The following is a 22226-nucleotide window of genomic DNA, read 5'->3' as shown; positions in this document are numbered from 1 at the left end:
ATAAAAATGAAATGTTAGAGAAGATATAAACATGGTTGCATTTAACTGAAGAATTCTTCCAATCCTTCACTGTCAGGGTGACAAGATTCTATACATGGAATTAGACTTTCCATTTGAAATGGTCAAAGTGGGCACTGTAAAGAATACTCCATAGGAGATGGACATTCATCTTGTATTTCAGAAGAAAGTGACTGCTTCAAAAAGCTACAACTTTGGGGTGGTAAGGGTAGGATTTCCTGTAGTTTGCTAGCTTACCAAGAAATGGGGGGAAAAGGACTGGAAACATACCTGGATCAGCTGCAGTGAAAGGAACACCATCAGAGGTATAAAATGTTGGTTCATTCTAGGATGAGTCAAAGTGATACAAATATGTAACCATTTCCAAATTGATTTTTTAAAGCACATTAATTAATGAAGCATGGCTGATATCACTCATCTGCATCTGATAATGCAAGAGCAAGCAAAAACCTAACTTCCTAATAGCCATTTTCATTTCATTGGGAAAGTCCATGGTTTTCAGATTTCTATTCCATTATCTCAAGTTCTTGTGGCTCTAACCCTGCTGTCTATTCTCGGTCACACTCGTGATGAATTGTTTTGTGGTACACTGTGATTAGCATTGTGTCAGCTTATTTTTAGTTGTGGTTCTTCCCTCCCCACCATTTTTAAAAGAATTTCCAAGACTGGGCTTATAGAAGCAGTCCTGCATAGTTGCATTATGCTTGGTTATGTTGGGAGCTTCAGGGCATTATTGGTCTGGTCACCACTTTTATTTTAACTTACTACAACATACAATGTAATAGTTTGAGATCTGGGCCTCTGATTATAAATTCTCTGGAACTGCTTCCCAGAATCCCTATACTCAACCAAGTCCAAGCCTTGTTGATCTCCCTTGCCACTGGATGGATCCTTCTCCAGTTCACCCTTCCCCTAGAGGATTCCACATTTCTACTCCTATTTACCTAGTCTGCTGGCTGCCATGTGACCCGAAGCCAATGAAAAGTTATTAGGCATTAAATTCTGAGACTATCTTTATGTAACTCATCTAGAAATTTCCAAAATTTGGAGCCAAGCAACAAGCAAAACTTAAAATGAAAACATTGGCATACCATAAAATAATTAGGATCATTTTCAGGTGTTGCTTCTCTGTATGTTGAAGTTGCATGGACTCTACCCCAGTTACTTGACCGGAGTTCTACAAGCTTCAAGAGCATCTGTTTCACATCTCTGCAGACAGAAGGTGAAAAGCAGTTAAGTATATCCACCAGAAGTGTTGTCAGACTCCAGAATACCAGAGACTCCTAAAACTTTGTTTTATAAATTTAACATGTATATCCAAGTGCTTTGATTTTCTAGATGTTTCCTGTACTTTAAGCAGTCTTGATATTTGTTCCATCTGTGACTATATGGTTCTTAAAGGTAGTGGCCATTCCACATTTTTATGCCTCTGGACTTTACACTGGACTTCCAGTACTTTACCGAAGTATTTACTGAATAATTTAAAGTCCGAATCATTTTACTTTTTAATGAACTCCTATCTTACCACAGGAAAATCTTAACTTTTTCCATTTATAAACACAACTGAACAAAAATGGCTAGGTAAGCAGAAGCCATGCATAAGATATTCTATCTTTAAAGAAAACCTTTCTCTAGATCTAGAAGATTTTAATTCTTCTGATATATAGCAGATTAAAAACCCCACAGAAAAAGAAATGGAGATCTACTGGCCATCTACCTACCTGCTGCAATTTGCATCTAGGACAACATTTTCAATTCTCTGAATAATTTCCTCCATATCAGTCTTTCCTTTTTCCTTCCAAGCATCTTCCAAAACTGACCCTGTCAACTAAAAAAGCAGGGATCAGTAAGATTTGGAATTCAAGGAAGTACAGAAATCCTAAAGAAGTATCAGCAGCAGTTCAAGCATTCTTTGAACAAAATAAATTTGGCAAGTTAAATATTCCCAATTATATTCTACCATCTAACAGGCAGGAAATCTCTATACCCTCTGTTTTTCTTGATGGAGAGAAACTCAATCATAGGTTTTGTGTGTCCATGACTATATGGTATACTCCCTGTATGAATAAAATAGGCGATAAGATTTTAATCAACATATCACTTATTGAAATATGCAAGTATAGAAACTCTGAATTAACAAAAATATAAACTTCATTGAAAAAGTGAGTTAAGGATATACACAGGTAATTCATCATAACAAAAATGGCTAACACAAACATGAAGGAATGGTTAAATTCACCAATGATTAGGAAAATGCAAAATAAAATGAAATTTTTGTTTATACTCATTACCCATGACAAAACAGAAACTAGGACCAGTTGGATCATCATTGATATGAATATGGGGAAAGCGATGTACTCATTCACCATTGGTAGGAATGTACTATGGTTTAGTATTTAGAAGCGAAATTTGACATTCATCAAATTTAAGGATGCAATGCTCACTGGCCCACCCACTCTTTGTGTGGGAACTGAACCTACACAAACAATTGCACATATGGAGATGAAGTGATTCAAGAGGTAAATCTTCTGTGCCAAAGATCTAAGATCTTTGTTAGATCATAAAAAAGCAAGTCACAAAGAGGAAGAAAGATCTTATTTATAAGGGCACACATACAGACATGGGAAAGGAAGGAAAGGAAATTTAGAGATGGGGTGAAGAACTTCCATTTTTTGCTTCTACATTTGGATTATTCCATTAAAAAAAAAAAACAGTACATGCTGCTTTTCCAATATTTAAATTCAAGAGTAAACCAAAAGGCCAACATTTAGAGTAGAAACTTAATTTTGAATTCACACGCATACTACGCATACTTTCGGTCCTCTGAATCATATACAAATGGGGTAGAACAGTGAATTTCAAGAGAAATAGAAGTCAAACCTACCTTCAGTAACTTTACTGCACAAATTAAGTTGTCATCCATAGGATTGGAAAAGAGGGCATTCAGCAACTCCCGCAGACCAACCTGAAGAATATCTGCTCTTGTAACCTGTCCATTTGTTCCCTTGATCTTTTGGGAAAGAAAATGAAAAGCAACCATGCCAAAATATCACAGATTAGTGAATGGTCCGGTATGTTGGCAAAATAAGTGTTTGCAGTTAAACAATATAAAAGACAGAAATCCTCTGGTATTTTCACAAAATTAGACTTATTTTACATGTATTTAAAACCTCTAATAGGGGTGCCTGGGTGGCTTAGTTAGGTGTCCAACTTTGGCTCCGGTCATGGTCTCACAGTTCATGGGTTCGAGCCCACATCGGGCTCTGTGCTGACAGCTCAGAGCCTGGAGCCTGCTTCTGATTCTGTGTCTCCCTCTCTCTATGCCCCTCCCCTGCTTGCACTCTCTCAAAAATAAACAGCAAAGAAGATAATAAAAACCAAAAACTTCTAATAAAACCAGTAAACCTCAGGGATGCCTGGGTGACTCAGTTGGTGAAGCGTCCAATGCTTATTTCAGCTCAGGTCATGATCTCACATTTTGTTCCAGCCCTGCAAAGAGCCTGCTTGGCATTCTCTCTTCCTCTCTCTGCCCCTCCCCCACTCTTGCACACACTCTCTCAAAATAAAAAGGAAAAAAAAAAAAACAGGTAAACCGAAAACTACAGGTAAAAATTTTCATTTATCATACATATGATCAGGATAATCTAAGCCTCCTATATAAATTATTGTTTCATAAAACATTCTCTGTTCTATTAAGATGCCACCTTTTTTGGAACATGCAGCATTTTACTCTGCTTTTTAGACTATTTAAAAATACTGTTTGGCATCAGAATGGTCTAAGTGTCTTAGCTCTCCAGCCAGAAGAGACTCAGACTCAGGAGCCATACCTCATCTTTATTTACACTTCTCACAGACATGGCATCATTACTTCCACACGGGTAAACACTCAACGGCATTCTTAAAATGACTCTTCATTTACAGCACATTTTTTTTTTCTTGAGAGAGAGAATATCCCAAGCAGGCCCCATGCTCAGCACAGAGCCTGAAGAGGGCTTGATCCCACGACCCTGGGATCATGATCCAAGCTAAATTCAAGAGTAGGATGTTTAACTGACTGAGCCACCCAGGCGCCCCTTACAGCACATTTTAGATGAGTGCTCTTATTTTGGCTTATATAAAAATTAAACTGAAAAAGATTAATGCAGGAGATTTTTAAAAGTTATGTCCATCTATGGTAAAAAAGGGATAGTAAATTAAGCACTAGATCGGACAGAGACCATTTAGATGCACTAACAGATGCACATTTGATAGCGGATTCATGGGTGTTTTCAGTGGTGTTTATGATTAAGTCTTCAAATCAAAGTTAAAGCAGGTATAACCCATATATGGGATTAACTAATCAAAAAAGCAAATCCTTTACAGAGTAATATTCAGCACTTAGTTGCCTAGTACAAGCACATACTCAAGTATACCACCAATTCACAAACTTGTTTAATTATACTTCAGATAAATGCATTTTATGTGGAAGATTCATATATAAAATGGGACCAAGAACTGTAATTCTGGGTGAATTTGGGTAGGAAAAACCCCCAGAAATTCTCCTGTCCCCACTTCTAACTCAAAGCTTTGTGTGCTATAGACTGCTTGTGAACCACCATCTAAAGTCCACATACGAAATGTGTGAAGATTCAAGAAAGTATGATTTCAAAAGCTTAAATTTGCATTGAAACCACGGCTTCCCAAAAGTACACAAAGACTAAAATTCCCAGTAACTACTTCCCAACACCCTCCTCACAAACAGGAGAAACAAACATTACAGACGTTCCATTAAGACACACACACACACACCATTGCCTGCAGGTACAGAGTCATTTCTCTTTCCCCTCGCCCCTCTTCAACTTCATCCTTAATGTAAAGGTGTAACGCAAATACAAATTCCTTACCAAGGTCAGTTTATGTTTTCAGGTTTTGTCAGTACTTAAAAAAAGACTTTGTCCTCACCTCCAAGTTAAGATAAAGTTCTCCCAGGAAGAGTACAAATGCATGGAATCGTTTTCGAGTCACTTCATCCCCCTTGGCAGCTTGATCTTTAACTTCATATTCAGTCCGACACCTAATGAAGATATACCTTTTATAATCTCACATTGCTTTGTTTTTTGTACAAACAAGACCACCATCTGTTGGTTTCACTGTTCACAAGCAATAAAGAGATAAGTACAATCTTCTGATTTTTTAGGATAAGAAGTGTTCCTGTTTATTGGAATTTGCAGCGCTTTTTCATACTAAGGTTCCTAGTTTTAAGAAACTGATGCATTTGTCATCTGTTTAGGCAACACAGGTTTGTCATCTGTTTAAGCAACATAGGTTTCATGAGGCACCAAAGAAAAACTGCCTCACCTTTGTCTTCTAGTCTTGTCAAAGCACTGTTTTTACTCAAATTATCTCTGTAAAATGTTCTATTCTGAATATATGAACTTTAAAACACATCTTAAGAAACATGTATAGATGGGTCCCCAACTGAAAATACAATGAATTTTTATTAAGCCCATTATTCTTTTAACCTCCATTACACAAATCAGAGAAATGAAAAGTCTCCAATTGAAATTCACATAGAAACAGAAAGCAATGAATTTGGTCTCAATATCCCAGAGACCAAAAGGAACCAAATAACTTAGTTTTCCTTGCTTTGTTCCCACTGCCCCCCTCCACTTGGCCCATCTGCCATCCTAGAAGTTATCTAAAACAATCACAATAAACCTGTCATAACCCATGTCAGTGAATTATGGTGTCTGTTGCTACTAAAAGGATTTTTAGAATGTACTTTAAATGTTTACCAATTTGGTGTTAAATATTTTTTCTTATCTCTCTTGAGAAGGTGGTGAAAGACTCTAGGAAAGTCATGTTTTATAAAGCTGATTTTTTGAGAGTTCTTTTAAGGACAGAAGTAGGGGTTTATGGAGACTGAATGGCTTCCATGTATGAGGGACCAGTTTAGCTTGGCTATGTCAAATTAAGAAAAAAAAATTTCTCTTTTCCTAAAAAAAAAAAAAAAAAAAAAAAGTCACTGCTTACCAAGATTTTACCTTGGATCAGCCCATGAATCAACCATAAACCCAGTACAGTTTATCGTGTCTATATGACTTATAGCTTAGAAGCTACATTAAATGAGCAACATTTCGTTTGAGTCAGATATTTGTTACTCTCTAAACATTAATTCCTCATCAGAACAAAAGTTGGGATATCTCTAAATAAAACACCCCGTTTAATAATGGAAAGGATGAGCTAATTAATGCCAGTTATCAAAACACCTTGTGGGCTATTCTCCTTTTATGACCTTGCAGGTAGGAATTTCAAGGAAATGATCTGTTTTCTAAGTGCAATGACTATTCTATTATACATTAAGATATGTTAATGAATATGCAAAGGTAAATTCGTACCCCTGGGCAGCAATGGTTATCTAGAGAACAACCCACACCTCTAAACTAATCTTTTTAGGCTAAAGACCTAATTAAAGGCAATACATGCTTATTTCAGAAAGGTTAAAAACACAAAAGTATAAAAAATAAAGTCACTACAACCCAGAGATAACGGCCATGAAGGTAACTTTTCTTTTTTCCTAAATATGTATACATTTCTAAGTTAGGTAACAGAATCAAGCCCTGCTTTTCACTTGTTAAAGAATTAGCACTTACGTTAATATCTCCGACAGTAACACAGTACTATGGAAGCTCCAAGCTCGGGTAGAGTCAAGAGAATCAGAAGAGGTTTTCAACCATGGCTACAGACTACAATCATTTGGGGAGCTTTAAAAAACCCAGGCTCCACCTCAGTCCAATTACATCAGAACTTCCAATGAGGACAGGGTCTCAGCCCTATTTTAAGTCTCTGGGTAACTGTAACGTACAGCCAGGGGTGAGCAGTCCACAGGAACAGAAGCCAGCCTTTCTGCTATGCAAGCTCCTAGAAGTGCCCACTTTCATATCTTTCCAGGAGCTATAAATACAGGTTAAGGCTAAATAGGTTTTTAAAATTTTATCATTTATATTTTCCCAAATTTTACCTATTCAGAGCCATTTCAAATATTTCTATTAAAATAATTGTTTTCTTACCTCATTCCTAAGAGGCCCGTCTTTTCATATTAATGAGTTCATTGCCATTCATATTAGATAAATGAGTTCACTGCCATGTGTTACAAATTCCCGTTTTTTCTTTCCTTCATATAATTTTAGGACCCTTCCTCCCCACCCCATATTATAATTTATATGTAATTAGGTTTAATCTTTTGTTTTAGGACTTATGGATAGGTTGGTAAAGCCCTTTTAAGCAAGACCTAAGATTTAATTGTTAGTTTCTTAGTATTTAGTGTTTCACTTTTGAGTCTTTTACAGATTTGAAATATATTTTGGTGTAGACAGGAACCCATCTTTTTTCTAACCCCAATGAATGGCTAGCCAGTTGTCAGCAGCACAATTTACCTTCTACATACATATCTGAAGTAGGACCTTCATCAAAAGCCTTATTTTCAAGAGTCTCTGGAGTCACTTTTGGAATCCTTATTCTGTTCCAGTGCAATTTAACCAAATTATGGAATACACTACAACCATTAAAAGTATCCTTAAAGAACTAATGGACTAACTGTAATAAACTTGAAGACAACCCTGTTATTGAATAAAACGATTCCAATAAGAAAATGTTTCCCTAGATTAGCTTATGAATTCAAAGTCATGCCAAAAAGATCTAGTAATACCAAAAAGATTTATGTAATTTCACATGTTGATTCTAAGGTTCTTTGGAGAAAAGCAGCATGCAAGAATAGCAAAGGAAACTCTACCCAAAAACTACGGGGAGGAGACTAATATACTAGGTATTAAAAAACTAGAGCTTTTTAATAGTATCATAATAAAATAAAAATAGAACAAGTAATAAATGGAATATAATGAAACCCAAATATTAGGATGTAGTTTAAGGAAGTTAACAGTTCAAATCAGTAAGGAAATGGATCATTTTAAAAATGGTAGGGATAAAACTCAAACTAGTTCAGCCTGTAGCAATTAGGACCTATTCAAATTGAAAGTACAGAGTACTAAGAAATACATAAGTGATCATATTTAAGATCTTGGAACATGAAGGGCCATCTAAGCACAAAACCAAAAGCAGAGATCATTACAGAAAAAAAGAGACTGATATGTGGGACTATAAATTTTTAACAGTACATACCATACTATAATACCAGAAAGAATGGTCCACCCTAACTTCCCCTGCAACTTTCCATAATACACACAGTCTTTAGAAAAGAATCGTCAAATTCTAGTATGTTTAAAGTTTTCCTTTAACTTCATATGTTCACACTGACCTTTGAAGCAGCAACTGACGAAAGTTGCCACTCTGTGGGCTAATTGTCAGATGATGGGACAGGTAATTACACAGGCGAGCTCCCATGTAAGAGAAATTTGGGATAGATGTGGCCTTTCAAAAAGAAAAAAAGTTATTTGTAACACAAATACATTGTTATTAATGCAAATACTTAACAGCAACATTCTAAGAAAAACATTTCCACCCCTAAAACTGACATTATACAAATGAACAAGTCTTTATTGTTTGGCGTAAGGAAATTAAGTTAACGCTCCCTCCCAACTTCATACCAAGAACAAGAACAAAGGAAAATGTTTAAGGCAAGTTCTCCCCACAATTTACTTGAGGTTACCAGAAAGCAAATTAAGAAGATCTCTTTATACTAGCCAATTTTTGCATAGGATGTATCTACATGTGCTCAGCTGCACAGTGCTAATTATGAATAAGAGTATTTGCCAAACGATTCTTTTTCATGGTGTTTTTTAGGGCAAGGATAGCAAAGACTTTGGCATCTAGCAGTCCAGAACAACATTCCCAGGCCTGCATGGAGACCTTGGACATCAATTACCCTCCATGGGCTTCTGCTTGATTCCTAGGAGAGGTGATAAATGGTACCTGGTATGAGAGATTAACACTTAAAGAGTACTCCAAAAACACTTGGGGTAAAGAGGAAATGAGAAGCTCTTCCAATAACTAAGACAGTGCAAGACACTATGTACCGAAGATAGTACTGCTTTGGCTATGTGAAACTAAGTTTTAACTTTAATTACAGCTTTTAAAGAACAGTAGAGACAACATGGCTTACTACCCAATATTAGGTAACACATTAAAAGGCTAAGGGACTCGACCAAGGTTACAAAAGGTAGTAACTAACCAGAGAGTATAGATGTAACGGATGGTCTGATGCCTCTCTGACCCGATACGGAGTCTACTTACGGAGTTGTGGTAAATCTTAGACAAGTCACTTAACTTCTGTTAAGATGTGTATAAGGGAGAAGAGTAATACCTTGCAACCATGGAGGATTAAGTGAGTTAATTCATTACATGTTAAATGTTTAGCATTGCCTAGCATACAGTACCTATGTTATAATTAGATCTTTTTATTTCTAATCATTTCATTGCTCACAAGGGACTCTTGTTATCACAGCAGACAGACTGGGTTCTCCTGAGATCACGTATGCATATCTGGTACCACAGAAGACTTGAAACTCAAAAATCATACTTTTCCCATTATGGACATTGCCGGTTTTCCTTTAGTTTACTTTTAAAATTATCACATATAATTTAAAAGGCAAGAAGCTCTACAAGGCTTGTTATTAAATGTCATACTTCCCCACTACACCTCACCTTTACACTCCACAGACAACCACTTTCAATTCTTTCAGCTGAAAAGGTTTCAACCTCTGTATCTCCATGCTCCGGGATTTCGGTTTAGTTATTATTTCTTATGAGTTTCCCACCATGGAAAAGGAATATCCAGTTTTCACTGGATATTCACGTAACACCACTCCATTCTGCTATTTGCCAATCTTTCCACCTACCAATGTCGTTATACCATGATCTGATTGGTTTTGTGTTTCCATTTATGGCTGGACCACATAACACAGATTTCTCCTTTCCTACACAACTTTGTTTTCCGTGGACTTAATTTTTCTACACTGTTCTTTACTTAAGTCTTATTGATGTTACCCCTAAACTCACAAGTTTTTAAGTTTCTTAACATCTTCAACCACAGCAGCTATGCTCACCTTACCAGGAATCATGCCTGGAGCCTTCTGCCCTAGGCCAGCAAAGCCTGGCCATCATCTTGGGATCTCCTTCACCACCATCTAGATAATCCACTTAGCCGCTCCTCTAAAATGCAGTTTCCTAGTTTCTACATCTTTGTCCTTGGCTTAATTCTTTTTGGTGGAGTACTTCCCTTCAAGAACTTCTCAAGAAGGGTTACAATAAAACTTCAAACTGGCTACTCAGTGCAAAAAGAGGGAGAGGGTCTCTCTTTCTTTTTTAAAGATTTCCAAGCAATCTTTTTAGTCTCATTCCAACCTTGTCCTAGAGCTTTCCAAAGGCTCTATTCAGTAAATCAGGGGGGATTTTCAGTTTTCCTCACTGGCTTGGAATTCAACTTTTTTAGATCTGCCAAGTCAGTTACCACTCACCCACCTGCTTTCTAGTCTCCATCTCTTCTCCTCATCTCAGCCCCTACAGGCTTATGGCTTCTTAAAAATCCCGTCATTTTAGCAGTATTAGGGGAGGAATCAAAGTTGAATATGTAGGTTTAATCTGCCATTTTTATAACAGGCATTCTGTTACTATACATTCCCTCAATGAAATGTAAAAACAAGTAAAAACCTGTATCACTGACACAGAGTATCAAAACTTAAAATAAGGAATACATATTCTAAGAATTGGCTTTGAGACAATCACAAAAACTGTAGTTTGTCAGGCTACAATCCTTTTGTCCAGCCCTGAAGAACTAGAACCAGGCAGCCTATGAAGTGCTGCAACTAAAACAGAAGAGAAACCAGAAAAGCAATTTCAAGTATAATTTCTCCATTTTCTTCTCCTATCCTTTGCAATCTACCTAGAGGCCAAAAGTAGGTATGAGGACAAATAGAGCAATTCTATCTTCCTAAAATCTCAGGCATGTTCCAAACCTGAGAGTTGCCAGGTAATACCAAGGGGTCCACGAACTACCCAGAACAAATTGTAAAAGCAATCAAATGAAACACTAAGTAGGATGAAAATTATCCAGCCATCATAATCACCCTTCCATATACTCCAAATTAACCGGCCACCATGATCACCCTTCCAAATACTCCAAATTCGAGTTGCTCTTTCAGCAAGGACTTAAATAACACTTGTGTTTATAATTCTAGTCCCCTCCCACTGTTTTTGGTCAGTTTCAAACACTGCCCTTAAATTGGTCTTCAAAATCTAGTGTTATCTAGTTGCCCCCCTTAAAATAGCTTTAATGTATCACTGATCAATACACTAGGATCAAAACTAAACTTTGTGTGAACAATCTAGAATTACGGAATTAAGATGTAAATCCTTGGAAATTTAAGATATAAGCATTAATGTTAAGACTCAACAGTGTTTTATGGGTTGTTTTTTTTTTTAAATGACTCCTTTATGAGGCAAAAAAGTTCTCCCATGATTTTTTTCTCTTAATCCAAAAATGCTATATAATTCAACACCTAAGAGAAAAGAACTACAGTTAATTTCAGATCCTTTAGAAACAGAGTGGGATGGAAAAAAGGTAGGATACTTACCTAGCCTTCTTCATAAATGTCTTAACATTCCTTCTGACTGACTGTACAGAGCCTTGAATCTCCAGTCTGGCTCAAGCCCTAGATCCCCACTACAGGGATTTTATACAACAGAGACTTGAGAGCTCCCAAGAACCTTAAAGAGTTAAGGAGTGTGGAAGCCAGGAAACATGAACCTGGCCTCCCTGAAGGAGCAACACCACTCTTGGGCTTCAAGGAAGCTATCTGATGATCACCCATGCCATCAGCCAACCTACCTGTTGATAGATGAGTTCTACAAGTTCTTGCAAAGCATCATCTGTAGTAACCCAGCCATTCAGGGTCTCTGCAAACTGCTCAATTTCAGTTTCAAAACTGCCAGGCTGTTCTGTGAGATGATTCAAAAAATCCTGAACATATTCTGATAGAGTGGGATAATCCTCACAACCATCTTCATAGGATTCCTATAGATCAAAAGTTAAAAACAACAACAACAACAACAACAAAAAGTTTTAATCCTTGAAACTGGCTAAAAAAACTAAGGCAGCTTTAAGGTGAGAAGTCTCTAGAACAAATGATCCTTCACACGATAAAATTTGTTATTTTCTTTAGCAAAATTAAGTCCACTGAACTATTCTTCCTTCCCCAATAGCCGAAGTGTTACATTAAAGCAGAAGGACACCACCTAACTGGGTGGAAAATGGTCTTCTCATCCCTGGCAGATTTATAAGATGAATGACAAAATTTAAACCAATATTTTAATATAACACCAATATAAAAATTAAGATTTTGATCTATTTATGGGTACAAGAACTGCGATTTGCTTCAAAGTGGGAAGGGAGAAGAGGCCACAGATAGAGACATTAGAATGCCCACAGTTAGGCCACTGTTGGGGCCATGTGGCGGTGGGGGGGTGGGGAGGAGTGGGGGGGTCATCACACTCTTCATATTCTTACAGTTATTTAACAATTTCTATATTGAAAAAAGAACCCAGTAAGGTCTGTCATCTGTTAATTCCCAAGGACAGAGAAATATATAGTTAAGGGACTACAAATTTCACCACAGTGTAACTGGCAGACTTGGGGTGCTATATCCAGGCTTCTAGCCAACCTTGACTGTAGCAGTTTCCAACTATGTTTTACCACGATCACCTTTGGTAATTTTCAGTCTTTTAGTAAATGGCAAGAGGCTGAACAGGGTGAGTACTGCAAAAGGTTTCAGATGCGATTATCAACCTGGATACTTGCAATGCCTCCAACACCAACCAAAGTATTCTGAAATTTGCTTAATAGTTATGACCTAATAAGAATTATACTAATGAAACTTACTCTTTTCCAAAAGGAGTCAAATGAGAAACCACATGAAAGAATTATGACAACATAGAAGCATTTTATGAAGAGATTAGGTTCTAAAGCCAGTGAGTGCATAAAGAAAAAAAAAATCAGGAGTCCAAATTTTCCTTAGGAAAATTAAAGGGATGCTACTTTACATTAGTTGCATGTACTATGAGATGCACTAAGGAAATAAGACCAACTGCAGGAAGAGCAGATTCACGTGCCCATATCATGCTCATAGCGTTTGTTGAGAAGAGCAGGTAAACTGATACATTAAATGTTCTGATCTCAAAACTTAATGCAAATTAAATGACTCTCCTCTAGGGGCACCTGGATGGCTCAGTTGGTAGAGACTCCTGATTTCAGGGTCATGAGTTCTAGGCCCATGTTGGGTACAGAGCTTAGTTAAAAAAAATAAAAATTTTAGGGGCACCTGGGTGGCTCAGTCGGTTAAGCTGCCGACCTCGGCTCAAGTCATGATGCTGCAGTTTACAAATTCAAGCACCACGTTGGGCTCTGTGCTGACAGCTCAGAACCTGGAGTCTGCTTCAGATTCTTTGTCTCCCTCTCTCTCTGCCCCACACCTGCTTGCATTCTCTCTCAAAAATAAAAACATCAAAAAAATTAAAAAATAAAATTTTAAAAATGACTCCACTCTAAAATAAAGAAATTAACATTGATGAAATTCAAATTTATTCATCATAAACATTACACCTATATGACTGAAGATTAAATGAGTTAATGAGTAAATGCCCTTAGACCTGTGACTAGCACATAGTAAGGCATTAAGAGTTCAGCAAATTTCTACATTTCTGGGAAAACAGTAAAACATTACAAATGCCACAGTCATGTTCTCATACCTAAAGAACCACACCTAAAAGCATCTGAAGAACAGAATAAAAGTGCACACTTCTTGGTATATAAGAGGATACCCTGATTAATAAGCTATGTATAATATGCGACAGACACTGTTAGGAGCTCTGCAAGCTTGTCTCACTTAACCCTAAAAAACTTGGCACAGATGGAAGAAACGAACTCAGAGCAGTTAAGTCACCTTTGGTTATTTATTCAAAAGTGTTCACTGTTGAGTTCCTACTAAGTGCCAAACACTGTTCTAGGTGCTGGAGGGGTACTGTCTTGGCATGAACAAAGGAGACAAAGTCCTCCTCCAGTGGAGCTTATCTTCCACCATGGAAGACATTATTCACATGTTAGGATATCCTATGAAAAAAGGTGGGCTGAAAGTAATATAACACTGTAGATTAACTATATTGGAATAAAAAAAAAAAAAGCAAAAACAAAAAAAGGGAAGGATTCAGAAGAGTTAACATCTCATTTGAAGATGAAAAGAAAAACAAAATAAACCCAGCCATACAAATATCTGAGCCTTAGAAAGTAGGCTTACAAAGCACATAGGCCCCAGGGCGCTTGGGAGACTCAAGTCAGTTGAAAGTCAAACTTTGGTTCAGGTAGTGATCTCAGGGTTCAGGAGTTCGAGCCCCACAGGAGGCTTGCTGCTGTCAGAGCAGAGCCCAATCCGGATCCTCTGTCCCCGCTGTCTGCCCCTCCCCCGCTCGTGCTCTTTCTCAAAAATAAACATTTAAAAAAAAAGGAAAAAAAAGGGCAGCACACAGGCCTCAAGACGATAGGTGCTTATCTGATACCTTTAAGAAAAGCCAGAACAGACACTGAAGAGGGGGTAATAGCTAACAAGATCAATGAGGCAGATGGGAAATCACGTACAATCTTAGGGACCACACTAAGACTGGCTTGAAAGCCAGTGGAAAAACCATTGGGCAAAGAAGGTTGGAACAAGGAAAGACCATGTACCAACTTAAGTAATTGCTGCAGTCACACAGCTAGTCAGAAGAACTGAGCACAGAACAAACCCTGTGGTTCTAACCTCTATGCTACACTCCAAGGAACTGACAAAGGCTTAAAATCCAACTTTGACATATGTACAAGAATATTCATTGCCAACAATCCACCTAACAATCAACAAAGAACTGGCTAAACATACCACCTTATATCCATGTAATAGATCAAAGAGCCACTTAAACACGATAGATTTACATCTATTAATACAGAAATCACTAATGTTAAATGCGAAGAACAGAACCGTATTTTAGGACAGCTTAATTTTAAGAGATTTGGAGACGGTGAAAATTTCTGGAAAGACAGACAAGGGATAACAGCTCTGGAGTCCATGAATGTTCATATTATAAATAGTGACCACTGTTTTATAAAACTGAAAGCACTTAAGCATTATAAATGCATACATTAAATACACTTAATATTAGCTACATATACATTTTACATTAAAAATACTTTGACATATAGAGTTTTATAGATTTGGAGTGTCCTGTTACTACTGACAGAAAAGCAGGAATCCGACACATCCTAGCTGAAGGTATTAATTTCTGGTTTCTATCAAATGTCACTCACTGTGGCAAAAATGCAGTCTCAAAGAAGCAGAACTCTTTTAAGAGAACCCAAAGTCCAAAAGTAAAGAAGGGAGAGTAGAGCTGTTCTGATTATAAGCATTACAGGGGACTGGTTCACAAGCTGCCATTTCAAGCAAAAAAGGAAGCACAGAGTATTCTGGACAGACCAGCACTCCGATGTGTTTGCATTATTTCTCTAGTACCAGATTTTTCCAAGTACAAATTTCATCAGTCTTCAATGTGGAGTTAAATGGCTTTTAAGCTGAGGGATGAAGTTTTACTTATTTTTCTTAGAATTCTGTGCCAAGAGATTAGGAGGGACAGTTAGACAATGCACTTTTCATGGAAGACTTTGAATACATTGGTACAGAGAAGACCTTAATCCAAAGCAACAGGAATAAAAGGAAACTGATCAGACACCTAGACGGTGGCAGAGTCAAGACTACTTTAGTTTGAAGGGGGCAAGAGTGTGAAAGACAAACAGGAGTCAATATACTGTTTTTGGCCTACACAGCTAGTCAGAATATAAAAAAACAGACTTGCAGAAGATAAATTCTTTTTTTATACTTGAATTTCAACGTGAGATCCTCATGAACAAGTCAAAACAAACACAAGGCAGGAGTTCAGAGAAAGAATTAGATTTCAGTATCAGTAGACAGGCAATGGTCAGATTCTAAGTGACAGGTAGGATCACCAAGGCAGGTAATAAAATGTGGGGGGGCGGGGGGGAAGAACCTCAGGGGACTACAGTCTGAGTGAAGAAGGAATGATCTGCAAACTGGAAGGATGAAGAAAGCACTGCCCCAGTGGCCAAAGGAAAAAGAAGAGGTGGTCAGAGGCAAATGCTACAGAATAATCTTAGGAGTTGAAATCTGAAAGAACAATGGTTGCAGTCTTAGGAATGAAACACTAGGCAGAGAGAGGGAAAAATTAAAATTGGTATCTTAAATATTCAGTTTTTATAAAAACAAGAGGAACTTCTAAAAGACTGAAAAGGTACCCTTGGCCCCTAGCACAGGACCAGACTCACTGGGACTTGTTAAACTGCACAGATCATACGGTGGTCAGTCTACTAAGATGAGGGTTAAGAGGACAATAGATTTTAGGGGTACCTGGGTGGTTCAGTAGGTTAAGCATCTGACTCTTGAATTCAGGTCAGGTCATGATCTCCCGGTTCGCGAGATCAAGCCCCATGTCAGGCTCTGCACTGACAGTATGGAGCCTGCTTAGGATTCTCTCTCTTCGCCCTTTCTCCGCTCGTGCTCTCAAGGTAGATAAACAAATAAAAAGAGGACGATAGATTTTAAAACCCAAAGAGCATCAGTAAAGGTCACAAAAATAGTACCAAATCAAATAGGGGGATCAGCCTACAGAGGTTTGATCACTGAGAAGTAAAATAGTACTACCAGTGAATAAGTTTACATTTAGGAGAACATCACTACTGAAAGGCAAAAGAAATAGGCAGTAACTTGAGGGGAACATTCTTAGAAGAAAGAAGGGATTTTGACGGGTGGGGATTTTTGTTTCTTAATAAATGCTTTGTGAATTCCTATGTAGAATTTTTGGTTCTTGTAAGTGAGCTGTGATTAAATATTCAAGATGTAATGGTTGATCCGAGAAGAAGCAATAGCCAGGAGTTGACAGATACAGCAACTCCCTGGTAAGAAAGCATAGAAAGCAGGAAATTCTAGCAGTGGGATTAGAGGAAGGACTCGAGGATAAAAGGGTTCAGAATCTTGGCAGGGTTGAGAAAGCACAAGCAACTATCATAAAGGCTTTCAGAAAAAAGTATGAATACTTGAGAACAGATCCAGTTCAAAGATACCCAGATTTTCATGCATATCAAAGCAGACTTAAGGCACTTTTATTTTGTTCACTGCTGTATCCCCAGTGCTTGGCTCACAGTAAGAATCCAACTATCTGTTGAATGAGTGAGTGAATATAACTAACTTTGGATTATGGCTACTGTTATCTGTCACAAGACCCTATCCTAAGAGTCAGGGAAAAACCAAGGATACCGCCATTCTGTGACTAAGTGGACAGAGTAAAACACTTACCTTTGATAGAGGGTAAAAGGGTAAATGAGGAAGACTAGAGAATGCACCAGAGCAGGGGTAGCAATCTTGAATGATTATAGAATAGAGGCGGAGTACAAACAAATGAGGCAAGCCAATGAGCAATTAGAGGTCATGTATTCCATCTAAGGTGGCTGGCTCCATTCAGCTGCAGACAATTTTTTGCTCTAGCAAAGTTAACAGTCCGGTACAACCCCATCTTATGATTTTAAGAGAAACCAGAAAATTTAGATTTGCAACATCTAATTTAAGTACTGGTTGGTTATTAAACAGGCCTTTAAAAAAAAAAAAAGGAAAAACAATGAGGGCCAAAGACGACACACCTGCAGGCCACACACGAGCCATGGGCTTCTGGTTTGCAATCTGTTCTGGCCAACTGAGCACAGAAGAAACTAATCTAATAGAAGATATCAAGGAGTGCCTAACAGAGGACAATGGCTCAAAATAAGTGGACCAACATGGCTCTGTAGCCCAGGAGTCACCTGAACTATGTAAACTAGTTGATACAGAACTCTGGAAAAAACAAAAAAAAAAACAAAAACACAAAAAAACACATCCCTATCATAAAATGGCCCAACAGGGAGACAAATGGGAAACAGTATGTGGCTGTCTGAAAGTGCTCTTCAAGAGTTAATTCAACTACTCACAGCTCTCCAATGGTTCTTTTCCTCTCCGAGCCAAATACAACTTTTTGGCAAGAATCCAAGCTGTCCTCGCTTCTATTTTACATGACTGACATCAAATCAACTGCTCTTTCTGAATGCCTATCCTTTCCCCTTCCCGGCCACAAAGCTTTTTTTTGTTTTTTAAGTTTATTTATCTTCAGAGAGAGCATGTGAGCGTGCACACGTGAGCGAGTGAGTATAGGTGGAGGAGGGGCAGAGAAAGAGGGAGAATCTGAAGCAAGCCCCTTGCTGTCAGCCAAGAGCCCATGTGGCACCCGAACTCATGAACCATGTGATCACGACCTGAGCCGAAATCAAAGAGTCAGACGTTCAACTGACCAAGTCATCCAGATGCCCACCAAAGCTTTTTCCTATGGCAGTCTAAGATGCATGGAGTTTCTAAAACATGGGGTACAGTTTTTCCATACCTTTTCTATCAAATATGGAAGGAAAGCACTGCCCCCCACCCAAGAAGCAACAAAATAGGTGTGCCATCATTAGTTATCAGGTAAACACAAATTAAAACCACAAGTAGTGGGGCACCTGGATGGCTCAGTGGGTTAAGCATCCAACTTCGGCTCAGGTTATGATCTCATAGTTTGTAAGAGGCCCACATCAGACTCTGTGCTGACAGTGTGGAGCCTGCTTCAAGTTCTGTGCCTCTCTCTCTCTCTCTCTCTCTCTCTGCCCCTCCCCTACTCACACAGTTTCTCTCTCAAAAATAAGCAAACATTAAAATTTAATAAAAAACCACAAGTAGATACCACATACCCACCAGAATGGCTAAACTTAAAAACAGAAATTTCCAAATACTGACAAGGAAGCAGAGTAAGTGGAAATTACATACTACTCAGAGTATACATTGGAACATTCTCTTTGGGAAACTATTTGGCAATCTCCATTAAAGTTGGCTACCGGTGCAACTGGGTGGTTCTGTTGGTAGAGCATAAAACTCTTGATCTTGATGTGGACTTCAAGCCCTATGCTGGGTGTAGAGATTACTTAAAACCTCTGGGGGGGGGGGGGGGGAAGAGTTGACCACCCTATGTCCCTGCAATTCCACTCCTAGGTATGTACCCATGGGTAGAATAGCAGCCCTATTTATAATAGCCCCAAAGTGGAAACAATCAAATGTTTATCAAGAGACAAAGGGAAACAGGTGCCTGGCTGGCTCAGTTGATAGAGCACGCAACGCTTGATCTCAGGGTCATGAGTTCAAGCCCCACGCTAGGTGTGAAGCCTCCTTAAGATTAAAAAAAAAATTTTAGAGGAGACAAAGGGGACAAATATTAAAACAAAAACAGACAAGATGGGACTGTGGTATATTCTCACAATGGAATGCTAGATTAAGTCACCTTCAATTATAAGCTAAAACATGGATTAATTTGAATGTCAAAAAAAAGTTAAAAAAATATATTCTGTATGAGTCCTTTTATACAAACTTTGAAAACAGGCAAAACTTGTAAATCAAAATAGTAGTTAACCTGGAGAGCAGTAATGATTAGGAGGACACATAGGGAGCTTTGTTAATGTTCCTTTTTTTGGTTTGGACACTGGTTGCTTAAGTGTTCATTTTGTAAAACTTTGAGCTAACCTTTATGTACACTATTGGGTTAAATGTCCGTAAAACTAAGAAATTAGGAAAGAGAAGACTTCTGTGCTAAAGTATCATTTTAACCCTCTAATGGTTCCTGCCCCACTTATCTACAATCAATTGCTATGCATTTACCCAGGACATATTCCCAATTGTGTTGTGTTTTCTCCCACTTAAAAGGAGTTCAGTTTATTAAGTTATTGACAAAAATGAACCTGAAAGTTTAAAAGTTCTTCATACTTGTGTAAACACTTTATCAAAACCTCCTACGTTTCTTTAGTTAATTACAACCAGAAACACTTGTTTTAACATAATAGAGTCCAGATGTGTAACATTAAAAAACTTACCTCAAATTAGTCCGCAGCATAACTATGGTTTAATTTACTCTAAAACTACCAATGAATATTCAGTTATCTTGCTGAAATCCAATTTAAAATCAGCTTTGCCAGGCCATTATTCTATAGATCATCCACTTAGTCTGGACACAAATTTTGTTATTTTTTTAATGTAGTTTTTTTAAAATTTAATGTTTATTTTTGAAATAGAACCAGAGAAAGTGTGAGTGCACAGAAGCAGGGCGGGGGGGTGGGGACAGAGGATGGGAAGCCAGCTCTGTGCTGACAGCACGGAGAACCCCATCAGGGGCTGGAACTCACTAACCTGAGAGCATGACCTGAGCAGAAGTCGGAGGCTTAACGCACTGAGCCACCCAGGTGGCCCTGGACACAAATTTTAGTTTTATATATTGAAAGTGCCCTAAGTATATCCTTTACTAGGCTAGAAATACTCTATAGATACCGGGAATACAGTGAAAAAAGACAAAAAGGTCTACTCTCAATTTACATGGATATTTTGAACATCACAAACCACAAAACATATTCCTGAATCTGTCTGGTTTCTTGGAGAGTGTAAAGAATTCATGACATTTTTATGTGTAGTAGAAAGTTCCATAATACTGATTAATGACATAAAGTAATAATCACGTTATTCCAGTAATATTAATCCAGAATTGTAGTAAAAAGGCATACTTACTGTATAATTAGAAGAATAACCTGATGGATAAAATTCAGGAGCGTTCACAGACAGCTTAGACATTAATACAGGAGCTACAACCACCTGGGGTTTAGCCATTGCTGACTCCAAGTTCTGCTGTGGGATATTATCCTGTGAACTAGGTGGAGCTCTCAGGGGCCTCGTTTGCTCTGAGAAAGGAAAAACGGGGTGTTAGATGCGTTCATTCCTTTGTATAGCAACTTACTATCTGCTGAAAAGCCACAGGAGAAGGACTGGTTTTTAAGAGTTAAACAAGAACTGTCACGAATATTAAGGTTATCGCCAGGATATATACAGAAAGCCTGCAAAAAGGAACAATAGGCTGCTTTAGCTCATTTATGGCCATACCTGCCTCCTAAATGAATGCTCGAGAGCTTTCTTTTTCCTTTTTTCGTTTTTAAGGAGTTAAAAGAGGTGGTTGCACGCTTAAGGTCTCCCTTTCCAAGGCTGGGAAGGGGGAGGCGATTTTTACTTCCTCCCCGGACGGCAGAACTCAGAGACCGCGCATTGGGCCCCTCCCCCCAGCCGGGGCGCACAAAGGATTCCGGCAGCCACCTTCCAAACCCCGTTCCGGGCCCGTCCCCACCCCGGAGCAACCGGGCCCCTCGGGGAACGCTTTCGGGGAACGGGGGGGTTGGGGGGTAGAAGGAAAAAGAGCGCCGGCCTTGCCGCGCGCCAAGGGCCGTGGGGAAGCGTTGGCCCAGGAGGACAGGGTCCCCTAGAGCGGCTCCGTACCTGGGAGCGCCCCGGGCCGGGGAGGCCTCTGGGGGCCGGCGGGGACCTCGCACTGGGCCCCTGGCGGCGGGGCCGTCCTGGGCTGGCGCAGCGGCGGCGGCTGCAGGAAGCCCGGGGCTTTGGGCTGCGGCGGCGGCTGGTGCCGCGGCCGCTCAGCAGCCCCCGCTCCGTTCGGGAAACCGCCGCCCTCAGGCCCGCCCCCTCCGCGGCCCAGGCCCCGGCTCCGGCCCCGACCAGCACCTGGGGCCCGATCGAAACCGTCCGACATGCTCCTCCTCCTCCGCCGCCGGGGGCCGCTGCCGCTGCGCTCGGGAGAGGACGCCGGGGGGGGAGGCGCCGCGGGCCGGCTCTCGCCGCCGCGCTCACTCGGGCCTCATGGAGGAGGAGGGCTGCGGGCCCCTGCGCGGTTCCTTGGCGCCTCGGGCGGAGCGGACCGCAGCCAGAGCACCCGCCGAACCCGCCGCCCCAGAGCGCCCGCCCCCCGCGGCTGCCCTCCGCTTTTCGATTCTCCCCCAAACCCGGCTCCCCCGCCTTCGGCGCGGCGGGGGCGAAGGCGGGTCACAGCGGCCCCCCGCGGCCCGGAGGCCCCGGGCGCGTCCTCCGCGTCTGCTGCGGTTCGTGGCGGGCTGGGTGCCGCGGCCCAGCAGGCCGCTCGGCCAGTGGCTTCCCGGCCGCCGGACAGCCCTGCCCGACGCGGGGACCGGGCGAGGGCATCTCGGCCCACCCCCCGGGGCGGGCCGAGAGGAGAAAGGGGTGCTCACCCCA

The 22226-nt window shown here is 39.9% G+C and overlaps 1 protein-coding gene across 4 annotated transcripts in view; it reads right to left on the bottom strand.

The window, feature by feature from the left end:
* The window catches only part of PAIP1 (poly(A) binding protein interacting protein 1), a 30967-nt gene that overhangs the window by 8399 nt on the left and 342 nt on the right, over nt 1-22226 (bottom strand). For 2 of the 4 annotated variants that reach the window (XM_053200887.1, XM_015063319.3), the window contains exons 2-9: nt 20706-20875; nt 11840-12025; nt 8312-8424; nt 4960-5071; nt 2903-3028; nt 1740-1846; nt 1110-1227; nt 289-343 (exon numbers count right to left, since the gene is read on the bottom strand). In XM_053200887.1, coding sequence (XP_053056862.1) covers nt 289-343; nt 1110-1227; nt 1740-1846; nt 2903-3028; nt 4960-5071; nt 8312-8424; nt 11840-12025; nt 20706-20804 — 916 coding nt within the window. In that variant the 5' untranslated portion in view covers nt 20805-20875. Of the gene's footprint in view, nt 1-288; nt 344-1109; nt 1228-1739; nt 1847-2902; nt 3029-4959; nt 5072-8311; nt 8425-11839; nt 12026-20705; nt 20876-21461; nt 22115-22226 lie in introns of those variants that run through there. The other 2 variants (XM_027076285.2, XM_027076289.2) reach the window with 2 other exon arrangements.

This window comes from Acinonyx jubatus, chromosome A1, assembly GCF_027475565.1.
Source record: "Acinonyx jubatus isolate Ajub_Pintada_27869175 chromosome A1, VMU_Ajub_asm_v1.0, whole genome shotgun sequence".
In the NCBI taxonomy this organism is placed as follows: Eukaryota; Metazoa; Chordata; class Mammalia; order Carnivora; family Felidae; genus Acinonyx; species Acinonyx jubatus.
Note: the sequence above shows the minus strand (reverse complement) of the source record. Positions and strands in the feature narration are given on the sequence as shown.